The sequence below is a fragment of the Plectropomus leopardus genome, chromosome 9 (genome assembly GCF_026936395.1).
Source record: "Plectropomus leopardus strain MGB_pleo_1.0 chromosome 9, ASM2693639v1, whole genome shotgun sequence".
Taxonomy (NCBI): domain Eukaryota; kingdom Metazoa; phylum Chordata; class Actinopteri; order Perciformes; family Serranidae; genus Plectropomus; species Plectropomus leopardus.
The window spans coordinates 26483011-26500467 of record NC_142184.1 but is presented as its reverse complement, the minus strand read 5'-3'; the positions used below and the strand labels follow the sequence as shown (position 1 = coordinate 26500467).

The window sequence follows — 17457 nt, the reverse complement described above, 5'->3', positions numbered from 1 at the left end:
ATTTTGCAGGTTTTGCAACTTCTAGATGAGCAGCTCAGGCAGCAGTTACTGTAGATTATTGTTTTAAAGAAGCTACACAGGTGGGTCATTTCCAGTTAAATACCAAGTTATGTTTCAGCGTCAACATAAGTCCTTTAATTCAAATATTGTGTAAATATAACATACCGCAATGTAATATATTGTATTATATTCTGCAGGACAGTTCAAATTTATTCCACAGTACCAGTTAACAGGTTTGTAGCCTCATATTCTCATATTATGTGATACCACTCCCATCCGCGGGGTGGCAGTCATGACTGCTTAGATCAGTGAGAGGATCAGAAACATTTCCTCCTGTTGCAGAAGAGACAGCATTCACGACTGCTGGAAACTGATCTTGGAGCAGCTAGCATTGACGATCATTCGCGGTTGTGCCGACTCGCAAGAACGAAAACCGACCGCAGACCAGCTGCAAATCAAACACATGCGCATTCGGACGAGGACGAGTACCGGCGACGAGCCGCGAGACCAAAGATGTAGGTAACGTTATAGTGTGGTGAGAAACAAGAATGTATCATTTTGTTCGCTAATGAACAGTAAACTTGTGGCTCCTCCTAAAACCTTGCAAATGTCACTGCGCTGCATGCACTTCTGAAGCTGAAAGTAAGCTAGTGAGTTAGCTAGCATGCTGGACTCACTTCCACAGTCAGTCTGTGGACTTCCAGCTGTCAGTTTGTAGTCTTACCTTACATGGAAGCGGATGCCAAGAAGGGAGGAGGGCTAGTGGTTTATAAAGTGTGTCCATAATACAGTGGTTTGGCCCCTAACAATGCCAAGTCGTTATATGTCTCAAGTGAGAGGTTTTGCTCATTATTTCCTGTACAAAAATGTTGCCAGGCTTTTAGAACTCGTTTTTATTTTAGGGCACACAAACACAGGGCTGTTTCCTGTTGGGTGAAGCTACAAGTTATTTAACCTTGGGGTAGTTGATGTAGTTGGGGAATTTGGTATTTTACTTTAGCTGTACCATATGCCTCTATTTTAACGTTACTGCCCACTGTTTGTTAGAGGGAGGTAACAAAGATTTACTTGAGCAAGAGAATACATAAAAAAATATCTCCCGTCTGAAGAAAAGGGTAGCCTACAAAACTATTTTCTAAACCGAATAAAATGTAATTATTTTAGAATATTTTTGTCACTGCGTCGAACTGAAAACACACAAAGTTCCAAGGAAAAAAATATTCTTATGTGTCAATTAAACACTCTAAGCTGAAATCATGGCTGTATTATGTATTATGTATTGTCGCAAAGGCGGAAGTGAAGGAGATTGCTCTCTTGATACATGTAATCTTTGGAGTGTTTAATGCGCCTGCGTGCAGTTTTAGGGTGCAACTGGAAAATGCACCGTTAATATTACGATTTAAACACTTCACGTCCATGCTTTGGTACAAACACCACCCGATTAGTATATGTATCGACAAGAAATAGTATTAAAACAAACAAACAAATAAAAAGCAGAATAAGACATGTTTTAGAAAGTAGAGGCGCGGCAACGGTTGCTGACTTCCCATGATGCATAGCGTGCTTACAGCAGTTACTGTATACGCGTAACTATTTCTGCTTATATTTCACTCAAAACGTTGCGCTGCGATTATCCATACAATGTTAACACTTTTTTTTGTCTGACATAACTGACTTGATTTGTGCTTAAAAATTTGATTTATGAAACCTAACAGAGGAAGCTAAGACGGCGAGTGTGTTCCGGTATCAGTCAATATTATAACATACATTCTTGTTTCTCTTCAGATCGTATAAATCTTTCGCCTTTTACTAAAGATTTCCGTGGAGAGGAATAACAAGAGTTAGATTTAATTTTTTGATGCCCTGCTGTTCCGCGGGGCTTTTCTGATATGTATAATAAAATGACATTTGAAATATCTGAGATCATAGATAATCTAACAAGATGTTGTCTCCACATTATACATTGGTTGTTACCTATTTCCAAATACGGTCGCATGAGCTGTTGGTGTATTATTAATTCCAAAGTATACATATAATACTGTAATATTTGGAATGGAGCAACTCAATTACATACACGTGAATTACCATTTTTAAACTGAGGATTTAATAAAAAAAATAAATTAATGTCACATTGCAATTCACAGTTGTGACTATATATTATTTTAATTCTACTTTTTATTTGAAACCAGTGAAGCCTAAAAATACGAAGTTTCATTGAAATACTAGATTGTCCTCTATGATCTTGCCAAATGTGACCGTAGAGTTAAATGCTATCCCAACACAAGGCTACCTGAAGGGGAATGACAAAAACAGAAAACACATTACATTTGGAATATTTAGATAAATAACATTATAAAAACACTTTCTTATGTCTTTTAGGGAAAATAGGTTTTGCTGCAGAGAAGGCGAGGGAGTCAGTGCCTTGCTCATGAGCCCTTAAGTACAGTGGAAGGTCAAAATGTTTTTATCACAGCAGGCGTTTTGCCCCATCGTTATCCCCTTTGTGATTATCAGTCAACTGCATGTTTCCTGTTGCATCTTTCTAACATCCCTTTTTTTTTGTGCATGTTGTGAGAGTGTGAAATTGCGTTGAGCACGCAGGAACAAGTCCATAGTTTAACAGTCAGGCGTTTTGGCTTTCTCTTTTGGTGAGTTCATGTTTTTTACTTGATGGTGGTTTTTTTTTATTGTGTGTTTTTTATTTCTGCAATACTGAACTTAATACCAGACTATTTGGACTGCAGCAATTTTGAAAACATTGATGATTTGCATCAACGGACTGAGTGGAAATAGAGAAACGCCTCAGTGTCTTGAGAGCTTTAACGTGAACTCAGCTTTGTGCTTCTGCATCTTTAACCGTATTTTCAGGGTTATAACTCCAGAAAAAATAATGCACGAATTAGACACGTGAACAGAGTTATTGATGCCTTAGTGACGATGGTAACATTAACCGTCACAACACAGCTGTAACCTCTTAACCTAATGGCTCAATTTGTGCTTTAAAATGCCAATTTTTGACATCATAATGTAGTAACATAATATATTATGAGGGAACAGTATGAATCCATCAGAGTTTACGCTTCTCATGAACATTTTTATGCACTTAAATCAAGAAAATGAGTATTAATAGAGCACAGAGTAGGCGGAATAAGTTGCAAAAAAAGAAAAAATGCAACAGAAACCAGAATACTTTATATCTTCATTGCATTCTCAAAAAGCTGTGGTGAGATGTGTTAGATTAGACTTCCCCATTTAGACTGATGAGACAGCAGGATGACAGCGCTGAAAGAGTAAATGCACAAAAAGATCTGCAGCAGAAATCAGTCAAACAACATTCTTACAACTAACATACGTGTAAAATTAGGATTTATGTTAACTCTTTGAGACCTGTCCAAAATGGCTTGATTTGTTCAAAAACATGGGAAGAAAGCAATAAGCCATGAAAAAAGAAATGGATAAAAACTTCCAGTAGTAAAGTGGTAAAAAAAAAAAAAATCCACGAAAATTATCTGAAAATTGTAAAAGAAAAAAAGGGTATGAACAAAAGAATAAGAAAAAGGAAGTTTAAGTAAGAAAGAGCCAAACAAGACATGGAAAAGGTGCTTAGAAATATAATTCTGTGACATAATTTAAAAATGTAGTTATATGTAATCTATTTATGAGAATTACTATTTTATTACAGATTACATTTCCGCTAACTTTTTCAAAAATAATTTTCTAAATCTACTTTTTTTTCTTTTAATTTGTTGAATATTTCTCACCAAGTTGCTCATTTTATTTTTTTGTCATGTTTTTTAAGGAAATCAACACCTAAGTCAGGTTTAAAAGGTCTAAATACTTGTGAAAGGCATCTAAAACAGTGTGAAGTAAAGGGTGGATGCCTGGTTTGTTCTACATGTGGGCTGATTAAAAGCTACAAACAAACTCTGCACATCATATCTGTGATCACCACTGTGTGGTGCTCAGTTTTCCCAAGTTAATATTTGCTGGTTTTCTCAGTCATCTAAGATACACAGAATATCTTTGGGTTCTTAAAGGTCCAGTTTGTAGGATTTAGGGGCATCTATTGGCAGAAATGGTATATAATATTCATGAAAGATTTTTGATCAGTGTATAATCACCTGAAAATAAAAATAGTTGTTTTGTTACCTTAGAATAAGTTTTTTTCTTTTATATCTTCATAGGGAGCAGGTTCTCTCCCATGATGCATTTTCACATGTTGCGTTGGCCATCGTGGATGGTCAACATGGAGTGGTGAAGTAGTGAGTCCTAAAATGCGTAAGTCCGTTAGCCATTTAGCACTTCCGGTTCCCTCGTCTTAAAGTCTATGGGTTTTTTGAATGTGTTTTCATGAAAATGCCTTAAATAAGGTCTGTGGTTTACATAGGCTTGAGATATTTCGACATTTTTCTCTGCAACATAAAATATGTCCGTACAAACACAAATTTTGAACTTTTAAGGCATCTTAAGAAAGGACGTTGCTAAAAAAGTGGCTAAATGGGACTCCAGTGTTTGTCGGGGACATTAGACGTCATTACTCCGGATACAGACGCTCATTAAACCTACTCGCCCGCCTTTATAGCTTTACAGCTTTACAGCAACAGTCACGCTCCAGCTTATAGATTTTACTGTTACTGTTTACTGTTTTAACACGTTTTTACAGTGAAGTTGAATGATTCGTGGTGGTGATGTTAACGTCGTGTGACCACGATGTCGTTCATTTATAGCCTTACAATAGCTTTTTACTTCTGGTGACTTCATTTATGGTTCATTAAACACTAAAGTGGTGTTCATCTGTGGAGGTTATCATGCTGAACAAAACATGTAAGTATCACAAACGTCACAGAGCTGATTTTTGGTGATAATTGTGAATCCCATTCAAAAAATTTTTGACGAGGGAACCAGTGCTGCTTACTTCCTGCCCACAAAAATCCGTCATCCCTTCACCACGCTATTGTTCTCCTACATTGTAGAAATTTCCTCACCACTGGATGGCGCTAAATCCTACACACTGGACCTTTAACTGTTTTTCTGACAGAACAAGCAGTTTAAAAATTGAGATTTGGTACAATTTTTGAAATTTTACATTCCAAGCCATAACTGGAGAAAATAACCATTAAAATGATGAACAATGAAATGAATAAATAGCTGCAAGCCGACTTTAGAACTCTATTACATGGTGACCTGAAGGTTAGAGATGCCGTTTTATTACTGATGGTCGCTTTGTAGTCGCACCAGACCTGCACGGCGATGAATGACTCACTTTTTAACTCTGACCACCTCCTCTGTATCCATCATATAAGTGCCCATGAGCGAGGAACACACTTCCTAACACTGTGACAGTCTGTTACAGAGGCAGGAGCACAGAGTAGCTCGCAGTGGAAACCGAGCGCAGAGACAGAGATTAGAGTGAGATCAACACTCTAGTTTTATCCTCCTGTAAGCTAAGGAGCTGTCAGGACGCTACACATCTGATGCTCCACGTGTGCTGCCTTCGAGATTATGAGAGTTTAGTCCATCTGTAAGATAACGACGTCATGTTTGACTGCATATTTGATCAGTCAGACCTCTTCCTGGCTCCGACTACCTGTAGTGTAACACAGACCGTGATGTGATCAGACTAACCGCAGAACTGAGGAACTGCATGTTCAGAGCATTTTCTAACATTTATGTTTTTTACACTTAGCCGCAGGCGTTGAATGACGACTGACTTTAGTTAAACCCTGATCACCACAGGTCTGAACCATTAACGTCAACGAATTCCAACCCAAAGAGCGGAGGTGAGCTGAACCTGCGCCCCGTTTCAACATCAGACTGTCAGACACAATGTGTTAGGAAAGTGTGTGAGATCTCAACGCTGGATGGAGTTAAAGAGAAGCTGCAGGCTGACTCTGAACTACCAGAGAAGATCCGTGCGGTTCCGATCCACCGGCGTCCGGACCTCATGGCTCCCTGCGCAGACCTGATCAACTCTGAGTGGCAGAGGAGCCAGGCTGCACGAGTTCACTCCCTCCAGAAGTCCTGTCCAGAGTTCCCCGTCTGCCTGGTTCTCCTGCAGGGCCACAAAGCGACAGAGCGGTTGCTCGGCCACGCCAGGTTGTCCCGGGTCGTAGGTCACAGCAGCAGCCTTTTCGTTGAGTCGGTGGTGGTGTCCAAGGCGGAGCGAGGGAAGGGCTACGGCCGGACTCTCATGGAGGAGACTGAGCGCTACGCTAAAAGCAGAGGGTTCAAGCGCCTGTGCCTGACAACTCATGATAAGCAGCACTTCTACGCCCACCTTGGCTACGTGCTGTCGACGCCGGTGCAGAACGCAGGCGCCATGACGGCGTTTGTTCCCATGGAGATGCTGTTGAGGTTCTCCAGAATGCCGAGCAAAGAGACAAACACACAGAAACAAACAAAGATGGATGCTCAAGTACCACCAGGAGGTGCTGGTGTTGTAGGGTCACCTCCAGCTTCTAGTTTACCTCCACCTCCTCCTCCCTACATCCCACCTCCTCCCTCCATCCCTCCTCCTCAACCACCTCCTCCTGCCTACATCCCTCCTCCACCTCCTCCTCCCTACATCCCTCCTCCACCACCTCCTCCCTCCATCCCTCCTCCTCAACCATCTCCTCCTGCCTACATCCCTCCTCCACCTCCTCCTCCCTCCATCCCTCCTCCTCAACCATCTCCTCCTGCCTACATCCCTCCTCCACCTCCTCCTCCCTACATCCCTCCTCCACCACCACCTTCCTCCATCCCTCCTGCTCCTCCTCCTCAGTCAGCAGGGCAGCTTGTAGTTCAGACTCTGACTGAAACGCCGTACAGAGACGCCAGAGGAGTTTCCATCTATTGGATGCACAAAGACATTTGAAGAACACACAGTCAGAAACACCTGAGACCTCATGCACATACTTTTATGTTTTTAAAAATATTAAAAGACAGAAACACACATACAAAACCTATGAAGCACACACACCATCATCGGTCTGTCAGACACACAGAAAATGAGCAGTGGTAAAACACAGAGTGTAAAAAGCTTTAGACAAGCTGAAATGTTTTCATAAACCAAAGAAATACAGAAAACACTCCTACACTTACTCATTCTTTCACTGCTGTTACACCTTTAGACACACTCAGTCTGTTTGATGGGATAAAAACAATCAAGACAAACACAGAAGCAAACACACATTTTCAAAAAGCACAAGATTTAAATAACTTTAATTTTAATCACATTTTTTAAAGTAAAGACGATGGAGGTGCTGACCTTCACTTTCACTTTAAAACAACTGATTTCAATTTGTTGCACAAAACTGCACATTAATGTGCACTGGTCGTGCAGTGGGCCCAGTGTATTCCTGCAATGAAGCAGTGGGTCAAATAGAAATGGTGACCAACACTATGAAAAAATCAAAACAGGGTTCTTAAAAGAGATTAACCTTTTATTAAATACTTTAGCAAATTGTAAATTGTCCCTCACAGTTCAGAAAGGTGTTTTGCTTATTGTTACTTCATTTGGACGTTTGAGTGTGCAGTAGCTTTGCAGCAGTATACCAGCCTCAAGGTATAGCTTGGTATGAACACTGACAGGTCTCATACCATGTACATTTTCTCATTTTCTTATCCACAATATCAAAAAAATAAAGTAACCAGATGTAAAAAACTCATTTTATTTAATTTATTAGCAGTAAGGAGACTTTTTACACAAACTTCCATTTAAAAAAAAAGTTTCAGTTATACTAAAGCATTTGTACAACCAATAAAACCCTCTGGTAATTTATCTAAATGTCATTGTAACTGCTAATAATCATAATCATAACTGTAAGAACACGTTTCTGAGACGGTTATCGTACCATGAAAATCTCATACTGTTGCAGTCCTTCTGTGCAGAATGGTGCATATGTGCAGAGTTTGACACCAGAAAACTGTTATTCATACTCATGTTCATATTCATCTGCTGCAGGGGGAAGTTTCTCTGTGGTCACCTTAAATCTCAGTATAAGGTGTTCATGTATGCAGTGATTCTGTGACAGCCAGTCTGAAGGGCATTTTATACAAGTGTGATGTTGAAACTTGCAGCCTCCAGGTCACAAAGACAGAAAAATGGATTAACTTTGTGTCTTGTGCCAGCAGTAACTATTTTGAAATGAGCAATATATGCAGTCTGACTTTTTCAACGAGGGGAGGGGACGACAGAAATGAACTCTTTTGTTTTGAGGGAATCTTTTGAATGAGGGTGGATTGTGACAAGGATTGTTTGAATGTAGAGGTCGACTGTGAAAGCCAAGGGAAGATAATTTAGGAAAAAAAAAACATATTTTGGTTTCTTTCAAACAACCCAACCCAGTGACATTATTTTTGCTCCTTGAGCAGCTGTCTTAATCTGTTACTGTGAAATCATGTGACACGCTGTAATGTTGAAGTTGAGGTTTAAATGTGCCTTGTTGAACTGCTGGAGAACTAAAGCCTTCTTAAAGTCCTTTAAGTTCTTGTGATTTTTTCATGAATGAAAAAATCTGAATGAAAAAATCATGAATGAAAAAATCTGGAAATAAATACATTTCTCAACATATTTCTCTTGTCTTGTTCTATGCTGATCTATAGGGTTTTTTAGTCCTAAAATAGAAGCTTAAAATGGTCAATAAGCTATTAACTGTTAATTTAACTCTTGTAAATGCATTCATTTAGAAGTCTATCCCAATGTAGAAAAGCTCCTCATCAATAAATCTCACGGCCCATTTCTCTCTCCTGTCAGGAAGGACTCGTCAGTGGGTGAGCAGCCATGGTGCTGTCTCTCCTCCCTCTCCCATTTCTACTCCTCCTCCTCCTCTTCCTCTCTCCCCTCCCCTGCACCTCTCTGTCACCAACCTCCTCCCATGGATCTGTCCTCCCTGACGCCCCGCTGCCCGCTGTGGCTGCAGCAGGTCCGGTCCTGCAGGAGCGGCCCTTTGTTGTGGTGTGGAACATGCCCACCGAACAGTGTCACAGACGCTTCAGCATCCACCTGGACCTGGGCAGCTTTGATATCGTGGAGAACCGACAGCAGCGCTTCCAGGGACAGGTGACTGTTTTCCGTGGGTGAAGTACAATGTCACCAGTGGGATGTGATGCTTCATTGGATCCGCATAAAGAATGAGAATATATTTAATATATTCATTCTAACATCGATTAAAAAAAATTAATAATTTCATGTGTATGAAGTGGCCAATGCTTTTGAAATGAACTGACAGCATATTTTGGGAAAAATGATCATTATTTTTTGTCAAAATTTAGAAGAACTTAACAGACAGATGCACAGAGTAATGCTGTAAGTAAGTTATCAATCTTATAAATGTGATATGACTTAAGTATTAAGTCTGTGTCCACTAATATGTCATCATTCACTCTCCTTTTATCTTTGGTTTGGCTCCACAAACTACTTAAAAGAACATCTGCTCCTAATTTAGATGGTAGAGCTCACAGTAGCTGAATCTGATGGGCCACCAGGAAGTTACTGCTGAGTTTTACATCCCTGCTGACTCCGAGAATTGCATCCACGCAGGATGACGTACAGATTTACATTTCTGGAGCAACACGTACATTTTGTATGAATCAGCCATTTTGGTTCACACATAGGATGTAACTACTCTTTCCTGTTTCCCCGTCATTGTATTTTCTGGGAAATGGGAAAAGTTCGATGTGTATTTTCAGGAAAAAACATTTTCCAGGATCAAACCGTAGTGACAGTGCAAAAACTGAAATAAACCATAAAACCAAAACAACAAGCTAAGAGGCTAAAAATAATCGTAGAGCTGCAGAGCTTGGTTGTAATTTCTAAATGTTTTAATTTGACAGAAAATGACAATCTTCTACCATGACCGACTGGGGAAATATCCATACCTCTCCCGAGGCGGCACAAAGGTCAACGGAGGGATACCGCAGCTCAGCGACCTCTTAGCTCACCTTTCTCTTGCGTCGACGCAGATTTCAAGCTTGCTGCAGCCAAACTTCACCGGTTTAGCCGTTATTGACTGGGAGGAGTGGCAGCCGTTGTGGGAGAGCAACTTTGGAACCAAGAGGGAGTACCAAAGGCAGTCCAAGCTGCTGGTGCGACAGGAGAGACCGGATTTGTCAGAGAGGGCCATGGCGTCATTGGCGAGGCAAAAGTTTGAGGAGTGCGCTCGGAAGTTCATGGAGGAGACACTGCGGTCGATGGTCAGAGATCGCCCCAAGGGGCTGTGGGGGTTTTATGGTTTTCCAGCCTGCTTAAATAAGCAGAAGAGGACAACAGGTAGGACAAGCACTAGCTGTGTGTTGAGCAGTTTGGTTGATGGCTTGTGACCTCTGTTATGTCTGCATATGGTGATCTCTTTTAAGACATCTTTTATAACTGATGCCAAAAAAATGACTTGTGTCTTTTCTTGTTCCACGTGTGCGATAAGATAAAAGCTACACAGGACGCTGCCACAAGGGGACCAAAAACCAGAATGACCGACTGTCCTGGCTCTGGCGTCAGTCCACTGCTGTCTATCCCAGCATCTACCTGCCACAAAGGCTGGCAGGATCCACAGATGCAGCTCTGATGGTCAGGTACGGAGAACTGAGAGACCTCAATAAATGTTCACACACGTCAAACTATTAACACAGCCTATTACACCTCTATAAGAATGACTGTTATTTGTCTATTATGTATCTACAGTTAAGCTAAATGCTTTTAAAAGAGATTAGAGGGGACCCATTATGCTCATTTTCAGGTTAATTCTTGTATTTAGGGTTTCTACTAGAACATATTTACATGCTTTGTTGGTCAAAAAACACTTAATTTTCTTCAAAGTGTCTTTGCTGGAAACACCTGTATTCATCGTCTGTGTAAGATGCTTCATTTTAGCGCCTGTCTGCTTTAGTCCTGAAAAAGCCCAGTCTGCTCTGATGGGACAACGATTCTGGGTCATCTATCTCGTCGTCTCTGCACTGTCATTGTAGCCAAGGGAATGATTGTAAAGGCCCAGACACACCAAACCAACATCAAAGAACTAGTCGCGACAAAGGCCAACTGTTGAGTCACCTCAAGTTGCCTGTGTCTTTGGTAAGAAAGTTGCACCTGAACACACCACAAAGAATTTCATGCTTAATTGGCAAAAAAAAAAAAAAATAAAATAAATAACAGGCAACAATAGCTGACTAGCGCCAGCAAAACTAGAGCCAATCATTGGCTTGGTGTGTCAGGGCCCTGACAGAGTATTGTGGTGCTTTCTACAATGAAAAATCACCTATAAAAGCTTCTAAAGAGAGATCTCTGCCACCAGACATGTTCTAGCAGGAATATGATCCAAAATTGTAGGTAAAAATTAACACCAGCAACCAACATGTTTCCCCACGTTAGCATGTAGCTACATGTAGCAGTGTATGTCATGTAAACAATTGGCAGTAGCGTTCCTGGAGTAAATAACAATGAGAAGAAAGTAGACAAAAAATGTTGGAAACAGAGTATGCAGAATGGTCTGAATCCTGAGGATTTTGCAGCATCCAACATTAAAGCATTATGTATATATATATATATATATATATATATATATATATATATATATATATATATATATATATATATATATGACAGAAAATAAGTAAAAAAACATAACATGTCCCTGTTAAAGGAGATGCTGATGATTGTTCTTCACTCAGACACAGACTGCTGGAGGCTTTGAGGGTGGCATCAGTTTGGCGCCATGGCAACAATACCAATCAGGCCACACCGGTCCTTCCCTACGCCAGGCTAGCATTCACACACACTCTCACTTTTCTCAATAAGGTATGATTTGTTGCATCTTATAAACGCATATACACCCACACAAACACACACCAATAGTGAGTATCTGTGTGTGTGCAGACAGACCTGGTGCACACACTGGGGGAGAGTGCAGCACTGGGAGCTGCTGGAGTGGTGCTGTGGGGAGAGCTGAAATTCGCCAAGTCCAAGGTGTGTAATGTTTGTGAGAAAGTTATTTGTGTGTGTATTTGTTTGTGTGTAACCCTCTCCCCTTCTCCCACTCCCCAGCATCAGTGCATCCTTCTCAGAGACTACGTCCACACTGTGTTGGGTCCCTTTGTGCAGTCGCTGAGGTCGGACACGAAGACCTGCAGCCTCCAACTTTGCCACAGCAAAGGACGCTGTGTCAGGCGACACCCCAGCTCCAGTCACACGTTCTCCTCAGGTCCAGCTATGACCTCTGACCCCAATGACAGCAATCCCTTCTCCAGTGGCAAACCTTTCCACAACCACTTCATGTGTCAGTGTTACCCGGGCTGGACCGGCCAGGAGTGTCAACAGAAGAAGAAGGAGGAGGAAACCAAAGAGAAGAGCAAGTAACACAAACTCTACTGTCAAGTAAAGAAAGCAGTGATGTCAAAATAATTTAAAGGAAATAAACACAATAATCATATTTGTTTTGCATATTTTCAAGAAAGATTTAATTTCCCCTCTAAATGCAAATCCTTCAGAGTTTAACTACTTTTAAATGTATTTATTACTTAGACATTCTTAGACATTCTCAGCCATCAACTCATTTATGTTTTGTTTAATTAATTCTGAATGTTTTGTGACTGGATATTAGGATCTTGTTTTAACTGCAGTGCACAGTGTCAAAGCATAAATATCAAAGTGTAATGAATGGGCTTGCAGATATGAAATCTGCTGAAAATGCATCTGCTCCTTTTAGAAGCTGTATCAGCAAACAAAAAAATGAAATAATTCTGTACAGTTTATGAACTGTTAAGTAACTGATAATTGTATATTTAGTAACATATGCTAAAATTGGTGGTTGAAGTCATGTTCAAGTCATGTTGTCACATTTAATGTTCTATGTTTCATGTTACTTTATGAGATAGATGACACTGACACCCACCCAGACAAAGTGACTGACAGCACAAACAGCTGGTAGATTTTTAAAAAATAGTGTGCAATTTATAGTCACTTATTATTTTGAGCAATGATAGCGAATCAACACTTTGTTTACCCTGTGAAAAGTAGATCGAGGGTTTTCTTGGGCTTTGTTCAGATGTCTTTCACATGCTTTAAAACCTTTAAAACTCAAGCAAAATGTTCAATTTCCTATGAAAACACAGCTTTAAAGGCAAGGAACAACTTGGTAAAAAGATGCCCCAAATTGGGAAAAGTGAACCTGAAAATTTGTTTTTAAAATTGAGAGAGAGAGATATTCATTCATTCATTTAATCCAACCAGCCATAGTGCTTTAATGGCAGTGTCATCACAAAAAAAAGAATAATTAAGCTCATTCAAAAGTTCTTTTCACACAGTAACCAGAGCAGGAGACAGAGCAACCTACTGCTTCTTAACCACATAGTTCAACAGTTACATTTATTCTTGAGACACAGACAACATATGAAAACATTTTAACATGTGTTTCCTCTTCAAGGAAAAATCCAGTGTAAAACACAGTTTTACTTTAAAGTATCTCATGTCCAGTGTGCTTGTGTAAACATGTTGGGTGTTCTGCATATTATGTCCCTCCTCTCATGGCTGTCAGATTGTGTCTCAGAGCCTGCAGTTCTTGGATCAGCAGAGACAGCTCTATGGCTGCCTCCTCTTTCTCCCTCACGGCTTCAGTCAGCATCCGGACTGCGCCGCCCTGCTGGACTGGAGGAGCAACAGACACGAAGGCAAACTGTCAGTTTGTCGTTGATTTTAGCAAAATCTTCCTTGATTCACAAACATATTTTTGTAATATTCTAGAGATTACATGACACGCTTGACATAGACATTTAGCTGAGAGACTGCAAGTAAATTGAAATGAAGTGTAATTCATAGATCTGGAAAAATAGAAAATATTGAAGAAATATTAGTGGAATAATCAAATAAAAATAAACAAATAAGATCTCACCCAAAAAGTAGAAGATGAGTAACACTGTTAGCAGAAGCAGCGTGATGATAGCACAGCCCATGGCATAGGCTCGTGATGAACTGGGCGTCAACATGTCCTGTAGACGACTCTGCCATTTACTGCTGACTGGACGGCCTCTTTGATTGACAGCTGTCATGTCACTTGAGTAAAGATTCCCATTGGAGGAGGGCGAGTAAGCAGGACGAGGAGGCCTCAGCCCTGAAACCACACACAGGGGAGTCAGTTAGTGTCAGTGTGTGTGTGTGTGTGCGCGTGTGCGTGTGTGTGTGTATACCTGTGTGTGTAGCTGTGGGTGGGCCTGTGAATGACTGACATTACATGTCTGAGGTGTGTGCTTGTGCTGGCTGTCTTTGGGGTATGTAGGTATGTATGTTTTTTGTGCGCCCCTTTGTAGGTTTTTTTTTTTTGGGTGGGCTGGTGTACTTTTGATTTTGTGTGTGTGTGTGTGTGTGTGTGTGTGTGTGTGTATGTATATATATATATATATATACATATATACATATATATATATACCTTGTGTGTTAGTATTATGGCTGTTAGTATTTACTTGACCAGAGTGTGTGTTAATACATTTATGACTGTGATTGAGGTTAGTGAGTGGGTACCTTTGTGCTTGTGTTAATGTGTATTTACATGTCTGGCATGTGTGTTTATATATTTATGGCTGTGTATGGGGTATGTGTGTGTGTGTACCTTCATAGTGATGTTTTTGTTTTTGTTTTGTGGGGGATGTACCTTTGTGGCTGTGTTAGTGGCATGTGTCAATGTATTTATGTATTTGGGGTGTGTGTCTATAAAATTATGGCTGGGTTTGGGGTATAGTGTGTGTGTGTGTGTGTGTGTGTGTGTGTGTGTGTGTGTGCGTGTGCGTGTGCGTGTGCGTGTGCGTGTGTGTGTGTGTGTGTGTGTTGGAGGGTGTCTGTGCAGCTTTGTGAATGTGTTCGGGGTTAGTTTGTATACCTTTTGGCTGTGTCCAGAGGGTGTTTGGTTGCATTGGGTGTGTGTATGTGTGTGTACCTTTGTGGCTGTGTTCAGGGTGTGTTCTGTGGAGATCGTTGATAGAGTCCACAGAGTGTAGCTCGATCTCGGTGAGATCCCTGTCGCTGACCCTGTAGGACTGAGGGGTGGTCTGGGAGGACGGAGGCCTCGACATCTCGTCTCCTCTTGAGCGATGGACAGACGATGTGAATATATCTCAGTGAATATATCTGGAAGCTGATTAATCTTTAAAGCCGTGCCATGTAGCTTTCCACTGTATTAACTTCCAAAGGTCACGAAAGGCAACTTCTACAAAGAACTTTGCGGCTTTTGAAACTCTGCTGATCCACTGAGATGGTATATGAGGGAATTGGGCTCTAGCTTTTGACTATGATTGGCTAGTTTGTAATTGGAATGTAAGGTACACAAAATACATTTTGGATAAGACCAAAAAAAAGTAAAGAGAGAGATTGAGTAAATTCTTTAAGAGCTGGCAGCTTTTTGTGGTGTGTTGATAGTGCACAGTCAGATCTGTAAAAAGCACATTATGTCTAAATACTTATCTCTTGCTTCAGAAGAGTCACCTTACATTAATAAATAGAATTATTTGTTCTAGTTGAATCTGTTTTTCTTCAGTTTAAATCCCAAAAATCATGTTGGTAATTGGCAGAGCTGTGGATATGATGGGTTGGTTCTGAAAGTTGAAAAGAAAGGAGGGAAAGTATTAGAAGACATTCTGTAGTTAATGTAAAAACAGAGCAGTAGGTTGGCATGTCAGGGTCTATCATGTGAGAGAAAACAGATCAACTTGATTTCCACTTGAAGACAAACAGGTAATGACAATAGCTGATTTATCAGAGCTAATAATAGAGTTGACTGCTGATCAAAGGCACAATGTTGCTGGAATTTGACTCAAGGACCAAAGGACAGGATAGACTCCTATCTAACGACTAAATGGATGATTAACTGCCTGACTACCTGATAGACAGGCTATCTAACTGTACTCAATGCACTGTGTAGCCAAACCACATCTGTTTTACTGGATCAAATAGTTCTAAAAGAAAACCGCTCCTCTTTTCCAACGTACCGTCAGTCACCACAAACACAAGCTGTGTTGCGCTTTATGTTTGTCTGCCTGTTTGTTCTTGTCAATCTGCTGTTCTTCTTGTTGACCCGGTCTCCTCACACTCAGACACCCAATTACCAAAACGTGTCCCAAAGGAGCAGCGATGAGACAAATTTAAGATCCACACAGGATATCCAGGAACCACACAGTGTCTAAAGTAATCCAACTGATCTCCAGCAAAACTCCCAATAACAAATAAATGTCTCCAGTGAAATCCTTGACGTATGAAATAAAAAGTGAACCTCCAGGTTTTGCCACATGAGCATATGTGTGTCACTGAGGAACTGCAGGACGCCTCAGAACCACCCCCTTCAAATAAGTATGTTTGTGTGTGTCCATACTCCGATTTAGCCCACCCTAACTGCCCTGTGAGAGAGGCAGAGCGAGCTAGAGACATGCGGAGAGAGAGCAGCCCTGTTACCCCCTCCAAACATGCTCACGCACACACCCAACCCTGCAGGCCCTCAAGGCCTAAAATAGCCGCAGAGACATGGGGGTATTATTAGTTTCTCAGGCCAAAGGATGACTCAATGATCTGGGTGGAGGGCATGATGGGGTACATAGGGATAAACACACACACAAATACTCCCATGGACAAATATCATTGGGTATACAGTCAGGGGGGCACTTTATATGACTATAAAAAACAACTCGCTAACCCTTTGAAACCTGGACGGACATCCGTTTTCATGGGGGAAAAAAAGCAATGACCAACATGAAAAGAAATGTCAAAACAAATCAGTAAAAGGTGACAAAAAATATTCCAAAAATGGGAGCAATTATTACAAAATCATCCAAAAAATTGGGAAAAATGTCCAGATAACAATATGTTTATATTTAATATTATGTTACAGAGGAAATATGATACAATAAATACATATTCATTTTTAAAATTTATTGTCAGCACTTTTTTAGGCAATATTCTTTCTTTCTTTTTTGGTGCTTATTTTCAGATAATTTTATTGTAACTTTGTCACTTATCTTTAGGCCATGTCTTGTTAAACACTAATGAAAACATTTTTGTGAATATCATATTCGATTTCTGTCAGTAGACCCCCCCCACCCCCCTTTAATCCTACACACTGCTCCTTTAAGTTCTTCTATATGCACAAGCCCAGGTTAACTTTGGACCGCTGTACAAACCTGATGGATTTTTTGGCTGAAGTTGACCAAGATTTACCATAATAAACCACATGACCATCTGTTACACAAGCTGCACCAAACCAACACACAATGCAACAAGTTTCAAAAAAATAATTTAAGTTCAGCTTCCAGAAAAAATATATGTAAACATATTGCTGCCTTACCAGAAAAACAACAACAAAAAACAACTCTATCTTGTCAGAACAAGATAAGTTTCTTATCAGAAAGGGGAACATTTTTATGTTAGAACAAGACATGTTTCTTTTTAGAACCCTAATATATATATTCTTATTACAAGAAAAGTTTGTTTTCATAACATGTACACAAGAT

The 17457-nt window shown here is 40.4% G+C and overlaps 3 protein-coding genes and 1 non-coding gene across 5 annotated transcripts; 3 read left to right on the top strand and 1 right to left on the bottom strand.

The window, feature by feature from the left end:
* Nucleotides 1-375: 375 nt before the first annotated feature.
* hyal3 (hyaluronidase 3) lies at nt 376-12401 on the top strand. Of its 2 annotated transcripts, none has more exons than XM_042492237.2 (7): nt 376-515; nt 8738-9043; nt 9817-10252; nt 10404-10551; nt 11644-11770; nt 11849-11938; nt 12017-12401. In XM_042492237.2, the coding sequence occupies exons 2-7, from the start codon at nt 8765-8767 to the stop codon at nt 12326-12328; spliced, it is 1392 nt and encodes a 463-aa protein (XP_042348171.2). In that variant the 5' UTR covers nt 376-515; nt 8738-8764; the 3' UTR covers nt 12329-12401. The 2 variants fall into 2 exon arrangements, with proteins under 2 accessions (XP_042348171.2, XP_042348170.2); XM_042492236.2 differs by lacking the exon at nt 376-515 and adding an exon at nt 2549-2648.
* On the top strand, nt 392-8554 carry naa80 (N-alpha-acetyltransferase 80, NatH catalytic subunit). The gene is made up of 2 exons (XM_088082407.1): nt 392-515; nt 5737-8554. Coding segments are annotated over exons 1-2 (1122 nt in total). The 5' UTR covers nt 392-513; the 3' UTR covers nt 6857-8554.
* On the top strand, nt 1768-1881 carry LOC121947606 (U5 spliceosomal RNA). Its single transcript, XR_006106096.2, has one exon. It is a non-coding gene; the product is annotated as a U5 spliceosomal RNA (small nuclear RNA).
* A 1072-nt stretch (nt 12402-13473) lies between the features above and the next one.
* Nucleotides 13474-15033, bottom strand: LOC121947268 (uncharacterized). Its single transcript, XM_042492238.2, has 3 exons — nt 14898-15033; nt 13860-14078; nt 13474-13615 (listed from the first exon to the last, which is right to left on the bottom strand). Exons 1-3 carry the CDS (start codon nt 15031-15033, stop codon nt 13479-13481), a joined length of 492 nt encoding a protein of 163 aa, XP_042348172.2. The 3' UTR covers nt 13474-13478.
* Between the last annotated feature and the right edge of the window lie 2424 nt (nt 15034-17457).